Genomic DNA, 9,222 nt, shown 5'->3' with positions numbered 1-9,222 from the left:
CACACACACACACACACACACACACACACACACACATAAATAAATAAAATTAAAAAAAAACTATAAGGTAAGCATGAGGCTTATCAGCAGGCATTATTGGGGCACCCTTAGGCTGTGGTAGGGGCGTCTCGGCTGCGTAGTAGGAAGTGAGACAGCTTGTGGCAGAGGTGGACACAGATTGCCTGTATCTTTGTCTCTTTTGTCCCTCCAACAAGATGGCACATGTTTTGATGCCAAAGCCTAGGACTTTATAGTTTATTTACTTATTTTAATCTTTTATTTATGTGGTACAGTGTCTTGCTACGCAGCTCAGGATCATAGTGATCCTCCTGTCTCAGCCTCCCCAGCGCTGGGATTACAGGTGTGCACCACCACGCTCGGTGTCGGTGGCCCACACAGCACACCCTAGAGGGCTGGTGTGGCATGAGTACCAGGGATCGAACACAGGTTCCTGTGCATTCCAGGCAGGCGCTTGTACTCCTGAGCTATCTCCGCGGATCCAGGGTCTTTAGAGTTTAAATCAGCTCCCAGTCCTGCCTCATGCTGACGGGAGTGCTCCAGGCCATGGGAGATGCAGAATGACTCCCCCCTGCCCCCACAGTGGTGGCCCTGCAGATGGAGATGGAGAGCCTGGCCCTGCAACTCTTCTACATGCAGAACATCGACCAAGACCTGCACGACGACATCTGCGTGATGAAGCAGGTGGTGAAGAAAGCCGAGGTGGAGAGGATTCGGGCAGACCTGGAGAAGAAAAAGCAGGTATTCTGCAACCCCAGTGCAGGTTTATCACTGACCTTTGACTCTTTGAGCACTGCCATGGAAGGTGGTGGGAGGGTTCGTGTCGCTTGTCCAGGTGGGTGCTGACTATACCTCCTCTCATCCTGCTTCTCAGGACTTGTACGTGGACCAGCTTACCACACGGGCCAACCAGCTAGAAGAGAACATTTCTCTGTTGGAGGCTCAGTACCTTGCCCAAGCTGAGGACACCCGGATTTTAAGGAAAGTGGTGGGCGAGGTAAGGGCAGCCCCACAACTGAGAGGAGCAGGGGTCCCCAGTTAGTGTGTGCATATGATGAAGGCATGGTAGCACCAGTGGTGTCCTCCTCAGCGGCAGTGGCGGCGAGGCTCCAGCCTGAGTTTAGAGAGGGCCTTATACACTGCTTCTTAAGCAAATGTGTGTCCTTTGCCATCCCTGGTGGAGGCAGGAGGCTCTAGAAGATTTCAGCTGATTGAAGACCCCTGGGTGGGCTGCAGGATCCCGGAAGCAAAGGATTCCACTCTCGCCAGCACTTCCAGTAGCAGCTTGCTGGGGGATCCTAAGCAAGTTCCTTAGCCAACCATGAGCCCCTTTCTTGAAGGACTGGAGTCTTCCTAGCCGCTCTCTGTCCCGTGGGCAGCCAGCATTCCCAGGCAGCGCCCACCTTTCCCCTGAGCACCCGAGTCAGCTCTGTGGAAACCAACACTGTGATTCTTCTTGTCTGTGTGTTGTTTCCTTTCGCCCTCTGCATTCACGTGTAACGGAGTATGAGGAAACAAACTTTTATTGAAAGAAAGAAAAGCATCTTTGACCAAGGGACAGCATGCCTGGTCTCAGGACAAAGGGAGGAGAGAGGACTGCATACCACAGCACCGGTGCACACCAGTCTGGAATTAAAATCAATCTGGAATGTGTTACAGGCAGATTTTTTTCGGTGGAGGGAGCAGTTTTAAAATTAAGGACAGCGAATTTTTGATAGGCTGAAGATAGGGATGTAGCTCAGGGGCAGAAACCTTGCCTCACATACATAAGGCTTTGGGGTCCATCTACAGTGCTGGGAAAAAGGGAGAAGGACACAATGATTCTTGAGTGTATCTGAAAAACACATTAGGAAGGCTAGGCAAGAACTGTTTTAGAAGGGAAGGTTCCCAGAGGGTGACCAGCTGTCCCAGTTTGCCTGGGACCAAGGGATTTCCTGTTTTTTTGGGGGAACCAGTGATTGAACTCAGGGCCTTGCACTTGCCAGAGAAGCGCTTATTCCACTGAGCCATCTCCCCGGCCCAAAGGATTTCCTAAGATACTGGACTTTGCACACAAATCAGGAAGAGTCCTTGGCAAACCGGAAACGAGGTTCACCCTGGCACTGCCCTCTCGAAATATTAAAATATACCATAAAACTCTAGGTGCCAAATTAATATGTTACGGGAATCAGAATAGACAGGCAAGGCATGGCAGCCTGGCATGGCGCATAGCGCATTCCATAGCTTACAGATGAGCCGAGAAAACTGTTGGGACACTTGGCTAATTGTTTGGGGGGAAATTAAATCTTGTCCTCATATGAGAGAATCACATAAATTCCAGTCGGAATCAAGTATGTAGATGGGGAGAGATGTAGCAGAAAGAAACCCAAAGGAAAACGTTTGCCTCCCTCTGGATCTAAGAGCCCTTCGCACAGCACAAGCTGAAAGCACACAGGGAAGGGTCCCGAAGTGGATGTTACTGTAACAAAACCTCTACAGGTTGAGGACACCATGACTGAAAGGAAGACGGGGAGCCACCAAGAGAATATAGACTTAGAAGCCACAGCAAATGTGGGGCCTGTCTGCGTTTTTTTGTTTTTTTTTTTCCTAATAGCACAGTAGTGTGGAGAGGAGTTATAAAGGAAAGTGGTTGATGTTGGCTCGCAGCACTGGTCCAGAGGTGAGGGACCACCGTGGGGAAGCTTCTGCTCGGTGTGATCCTGCCACAGTGCAAGGAATCACCTGGTGAGAACAAGAAGCAGGGGACACCAGCCATGCCGGCTTCTGTGGACACAAGCTCTCCATCCGTGGATTAGCCCTCCCTCGAAGGCAGGCCCCATATCTTAACATCTTTTGGGCTTCAGTTTCTCTCAGGGGACCCCTGGGAGAGTATGGGCACACCCACACTCCTACAGTGGTGTGAGAAGGCTCCAAGGGGAGATAAGACACTGCCTATTTGTGCCCCTGCCCCTCTGTCCAGCAGTGGCCCCAGGGCAGCCTCAGCCTTCCTTCCCAGTACCCCCAGTGTTGATGGGCATCAGACACACCGCAGATGTCCCCAAATGACCCAGTGAGCAGCTAGTAGAAAAGGCGGGTGGGTCCCCACCAGGCTGGCAATGGTGAGTGACCAGCAGGAAGCTGGGCCCCCCAACACTGACTGTCTCGGGGTCTTCATCAAGGGCAGTGTTTCATTTGCAGCACGTCCTCTGGAATGCCATTATGTGGACTTCATTCCAAGGATCCGATCCCACCTGCATGCAAATGACATGTTTTGCAATGCAAACACCAGCAAAATGAGAAAAGACCAACTGGGAAAATGCTGCCCATCCATGTGTTATATGTGTTAGGAAAGATGGTGTTAGTTGAACAAACAAGGTTGCGTGAGCAAAGAGTCGATATTTAGTGAGATGGAGATGTGCACAATGTGTGACTTCTCATAGGTTGCAAAATGGTGTCTAGAGTGTGACACCCTGCACACATGCCCATGTGCACACAAACACATCTACGGGCCTAGGAAGTCACCATCAGTTATCTCTAGGGGGACTGACATTTATATTACCCTTTGGCTTGTTTGCATGTTCTAAATGCATGGAATGTACCCTTATTTTCTTTTTGTTTTTTAATGGAGACTTGGTGTAGCGTGATCTTCACCACTTTGACCTGCACATGCTGGCAGCTTCGGGGAGTACCGTGGGCTGGCCGGCATCACAGGCCAGAAGGAGAGCAGTCTGGGAGATCCAGACGCCCACTTGCTAGCTTGCCAGTCCTTTTCTGCAGGGCGCACCCTGCTTGCTGACACAGAGCAAATGCCTTAGTTAATAACTTATGCCGTACAAAAATGGCCTATCTAGCTCAGCACCACTGGCTTGCTGAAGGCATGGTAATTGGGTAGGAAGGTTTGGAGAAGACATGCCCAGTACCCTGCAAACTCTGAGGGCAAGGCAGGGCTGGGCAGCCAAGCAAGGAGGAAGGCAGTGCTGCCCCAGGACTCAGGTCACAGCTAGTGACATTGAGCCACCAAGGCCTAAGGTGTCCAGAGCCATTGGCATGCTAGCTCACACCACCCCTGAACCTCTGTGCCCCAAGAGCAAATGAACCAGTGTGCCCTTGGAGTAAATCCCACAAATACTTTGCACTTTGGGCATGGGCTCTTGCAGGCAGGCAGGGGTTCAGGCCCTGCATTTGTGCTCAGCCTGTGTGACCTCAGCCCCTATCAGTGACACCCACCAAGTCCCACCTTGGGGTCAGGTGCGGGGCAGTGCTCCCTCGGTGCCAGCCACCTCCTCCTCTTCTGTCCTAAGCACTGAGCACCCAGCCCTCACACTGAGGCACAGATGGAAGCTCCAGGCTTCTTTGGAGCTGCGTCAAGTTTTCTGTTGTCTCTTTGCTCCTGTATACTTAGCAGAAATGGGGGTAAACTGAGGAAAACTTGGGTGGTAGCAATCTTCACCCCTGTGTGTCCCACCCCACTGCAGGCCACCACGGAAATAGATGCCATCAATGTGGAGAAGAAGCGCATCCTGCAGCAGTGGGCCACAAGTCTGGTGGGCATGAAGCACCGTGACGAGGCATACAGGGCCATCCTGGACGCACTCAGGTACGGCCTGGCTGCTTCCATCTTGGGGCACCATGGCATGGGGTGATACGTGGCTGGGGAGTGCATAGGAACCAAGAGGTATGCAGCAGGACCCCTCTGCTCCTGCCTTCCTTCCAGTGCCCCCCACCCCTGGGGCAAAAGCACCCACGACCTCCTGGAGCCTGGAAAGTTCACAGTGCTGAGGACTTAGCCTCACTCAGATCTCTTATGGCTCCTGTGGCCTGGGTGCAGCACAGCCTGCATGCTCAGATCTCTCGGCAGACTAAGGAGAGGGAAAGAAAAAGGGGTGCTGGTTTCTGGAGATGAGGAGGTCCTTTCCATCCAAGGAGCCAGGGAGATAGCTCTGTAGAATAGGCGCTTGCCTGTCAAGTGGAAGGTCCTGAGTTCAATTCCTGGTACCACAAGAAAGAAAAAGAAAAAAACTCTCAAAAACCATCCAGTTTCACCATCTGAGTGTGGAAACCTGCCTTTGTGACTGTTCATCGGAGGGCTGCGTTCCTATCGAAATCCTGTTTCAATTTCCAGTGAATATGGAGGAAGAGTCTTCCTTTGGGAGCCGTGTCAAGTCCAGCGAGGGAGGGATTTGGGGCTTGGGGCAAGGGACAGCCTTGGTTCCCAAGACCATAGGGAGCTGGGGTCTCCATGGGGACCCAGAGAGCAACAGCCGGGTACTGTGTGGCCTGTGTGTTGAGCTCTCTCACTGCCATGTGTCACTGTTTAATTACACAACCAGTCAGCTGTCAACTTGGAAGAAGGTCAAGGCCAGGGTTCTCCCAGAAGGCCGGGCACGGCTAGCTGTCCAAGGCTGAGGGCTTCTGTTTCCTCAGGCGCTGCTGTGCTGAGGGCCGTGCTTGGTGCCACTAGCGCTGCTAGGAGAGACGTTTCCTTCTTAGTCCCGTGGTTAAAAACACAAACACTGAAACATACGTGCCTGGGAGACTGAGGCTCAAACCCAGGATCTTCACTGAGCTACATCCCTTGCGCCCCCCTTTCCCCTTTTAAGTTTTTAAGACAAAGTCTCTCTAAATGTAGCCTGGGCTCCATCTTGCAATCCTCTTTTCTCAGCCTTCCAGAGTGCTGGGATCACAGGTATGTACCACCATGCCCAGCTTTAAAAAAATTTTTTTTGGATTTGTCTTGTTTTGAGATGAAGTCTCACAGTGTTCCTAGCTTCAGACTCAGAATACTACAGCCTCATCTCCCCAGTAGCAGGGTTACAGGTGTGACTGGGATGTGTGTGTGTGCACACGCGTGTGCTCAGTACCAGGGATCAAACTCAGGACCTTGCACTTGCCAGGCAGTGTGATTGTTTTTAAACAAGTCCTCACCCCCATAATGCAGGATTAAAAACACCCATTCCTTTAGTGACCAAGAGAGGCCTGAAGGTTTTTTTTCCCCTTAAATCTACAGCTTGAGAAATCCTGGCCTCCTGGGGGCCTCTTTGCCTTCTGTGCCCTCCTTGGGTTGCTGGTTGTGGCCTGGGCCTGCAGATTGGGGACAAAAGATGTACAGCCTACATGGGCAGCCTTGTTCTCCTGCCAGTCTGGTGTTCAGTTCCTCACTGTTTAATTGTACAACCAGTCCGCTGTCAGCTTGGAAGAAGGTCAAGGCCAGGGTTCTCTCAGAAGGCCCGGCACGGCCAGCTGCCTAAGGCTGAGGGCCTCTATTTCCTCCAGACCCAGGGAAGGCAACACCACCAGAACATTCGTCTTGTCAGGTTGCCCCCTGCCCCCAGGAGCCACCACACCCTCTACAAAGCATCCGCATAGCCATTCCCGTGTCCTCTTGATGGATGCCCTCTTTATCTTTGAAGTTTTTGAGTAGGTAACATTACACACCGTGAAGCCTTCCCCTCCCAGGGCCCCTGACGCTGGAGTCCTCCCCTCAGCAGAGCTTTTATTTCCTGGTCTCCTCCCTGGCTTTCCAGGCACCCGCAGGCCACATGTGGCCCTGTGTACACACACAAGCTCAGGTTTCTCTCCTGGGTCATGGGTACACGTCACTTCCCCTTCCATACCTTGTTTCTTTTTATGACGCATGCTCCAGGGCAAGGGATATAGCTCAGCAGCACAGTGCCTGCCTGGCAAGCACAAGACTCTTACCTCAATTCCAAGTGCAGAAAATAAAATAAAGTAAAATAGTGTGTCCGAGCTGTTCCCAAATGTTCCACCTGCTGGTTCCTCCCCTTTGGGGGTCCTGGCAGTGCTGAAGCTCCTGCCTGGGCATATTTTGTTCATCCTACTGAGGAGCTGCCATATGTCACCATGGCTAGGATTGTTCTGCTATGCCGAGTGCCATATAATTTCATAACACTGTCCCCACACAGTGTCCGGAAAGGTTCCCCAAACAAGCCATGTGGACCTCACAACCCACCCCAGCTGCCAGGCGGGTTGTAGGTTCGCTCACTTCCAGCACAGAAAAAGAATTTTCAGGACATGTCAGGGACAGGCATGGCAAGAGTGTGAGGCAGAATTTAAAAGTACACCCAGAGTGGAGTGGGACCCTCAAGAGGGGCTCAGTGGGGTCTGGAGTTGAGGGTTTTTCCTCGCGCTTGGGAGTGTCTTCAGATGGGTGATGTAGGGTGTGTGTTCCTATCAGGGCACCCATCCAGTGGGCATGGTGAGGATGCCGACCTTTTCCATGTGTGGAAGACTGAGATTCACCTCCCAACTGGGATGTCACTGGGGTCAGTAGGAAGGAGAGCAATTTTTCGGCGAAAGGCAGGGTGCCTGAGTCCCACATACAGGCATCTTGTGTCCTTAGGACCCTTTTCAGGAATTTCTTTTTCAGTGAGGAAAGTTTCATGGAAAGAAAAAAGCTGGAATAACTTGTGTCTTGCATCTGCAGTTTTTTAGAAGTACAATTTCAAAATTACACTTGTCCTTGTCTCCTATCTCCCTACCCTTCCTTCTTCTGTCCTACCTTAGAATTCTGTCGAGCCTTAGAGCTTCCGGCTTCCACAAAAAGCACAGCTGCAGGTGTCACCCGGGAAGGTGGTGACAGGCACAGTCCCACCTGCAGAGATTCAAACTCTCAACCACTCAGCCTGTGATCACACATTAGGATTGTGCCAGCTGGGTTGGCAAGAAAGGAAGACACCTTGTGTTTTAAGATGCACATGCACCATACTGAGCGAATATTTTAGCAACACACACACACACACACACACACACACACACACACGCCACCTGGAGCCCTGAGCTGACCTGCAGCTGAGATACCGAGGCCTACATCAGGGAAGCTCTTATTCAGAGCACACAGGTCGGGAAAGGCTCTGTGAGGACTGTAGGACGCAGACACCGAGCGTCTGAAGGGGGAAGTGGGAGACAGGTTTAGCAGAATGCCAAGGGGATGCAGACGTAAACTGTTTCCTTGCTCAGCACTTCCAGGCCAGGAGCGCAGGGACTGTGCAAACCGGCTGCGAAGGTGACTTGCTTGTGCGCAAGTGTGCAGAGTGCTTTAGGAAATGAGGGGAACTAGGGACATCGTGCTCAGCACGGCAGGGCCAGCGCCGAGGCAGCTGATGGACACTGGGGGAACCTCTGCCCTGTGGGTGCCACAGAACAGTCCCACTGGCTCAGAGCAGTTTTGTCGTCGTGCTGGGAACGTGTCTGTCTGATGGGAAGGTTGTGTGAACTAGACTCACCAAGAGCCAGTACGAGAGTGAGGATGCTGGTTTCTTCCTATCCATTAAGAAATATAGGGGCCGGGGAGATAGCTCAGTGGAATAAGTGCTTGCCTGGCAAGCACAAGGTCCTGAGTTCGATCCCTGGTACCACCAAAAAAAAAAAAAAAAAAAAAAAAAAAAAAAGAGAGAGAGAGACAGAGAGAAAGAAAAAAATAAATATAAACGCCAAGGGACAGATGTCCCATCAGTAGACCCACCGTTCACAGCCATGGGTGGACGAGAACAAGAGACCAAGACTCTAGCCTGGTGCCTCCTGCTGCCTGCACCCTGCTGGGCCAGCCTTTGCTCCAGGAGTCTGCACCCTTCCCACTGTGCCACCTGTCTCACCCCTTCTGACACCATGGCATTTGATCAGAAATATTAATCACCTTCCTGAGGTTCCAGCCCAAACCTGCAGGCGCTCTCTCCTGTGTATGTCTCTCAGTCTTACTCTAGAAAAGGGATCCCCAACCCATGGACTGGGGTTAAAAGATTGTTCCATGACCTGTTAGAAACCCAGTGGCACAGCAGGAGGTGAGTGGTGGGTGGACAAGTGAAGTTTCATTTGCTTTTACTGCTGTTTTCCATCTCTGGGATTGCAGCATGGCTCCGCCTCCTGCCCGATTAGCAGTGGTGTTAGGTTCTTGCGGGAGCACAGACTCTGCTGTGGACTGTGTGCTTGAGGGCTCTAGGCTGTGTGCTCCATATAGGAACCTAATCCCTGATGATCGGAGGTGGAGCTGAGGCAGTGATGCTAGCGCTGGAGAGTGGCTACAAATACAGACACATTAACAGAAAAGTTTGACTGCACAGACCCCAAATTAAATCAAGTCCTCGCAGACTCGACTCACATCAAAACCTATCAGTGAGTAGCAAGTTATAATTAAGCATATCTCTTGACAGGCTTTAATTCAGAATGCAACACTTGGGCCGGGGAGATGGCTCAGTGGAATAAGCACTT

General features: G+C 51.7%; 1 protein-coding gene across 1 annotated transcript in view; it reads left to right on the top strand.

Annotated features, from left to right (window-relative positions):
- Positions 1-9,222, top strand: part of Ccdc40 (coiled-coil domain containing 40) — a 72,810-nt gene that overhangs the window by 32,226 nt on the left and 31,362 nt on the right. The window contains exons 10-12 of the mRNA XM_023699248.1: positions 602-759; positions 893-1,015; positions 4,473-4,594. Coding sequence (XP_023555016.1) covers positions 602-759; positions 893-1,015; positions 4,473-4,594 — 403 coding nt within the window. The remainder of the gene's footprint in view (positions 1-601; positions 760-892; positions 1,016-4,472; positions 4,595-9,222) is intronic.

This window comes from Octodon degus, unplaced genomic scaffold (assembly GCF_000260255.1).
Source record: "Octodon degus isolate 3935 unplaced genomic scaffold, OctDeg1.0 scaffold00112, whole genome shotgun sequence".
NCBI classification, from domain to species: Eukaryota; Metazoa; Chordata; class Mammalia; order Rodentia; family Octodontidae; genus Octodon; species Octodon degus.
Note: the sequence above shows the minus strand (reverse complement) of the source record. Positions and strands in the feature narration are given on the sequence as shown.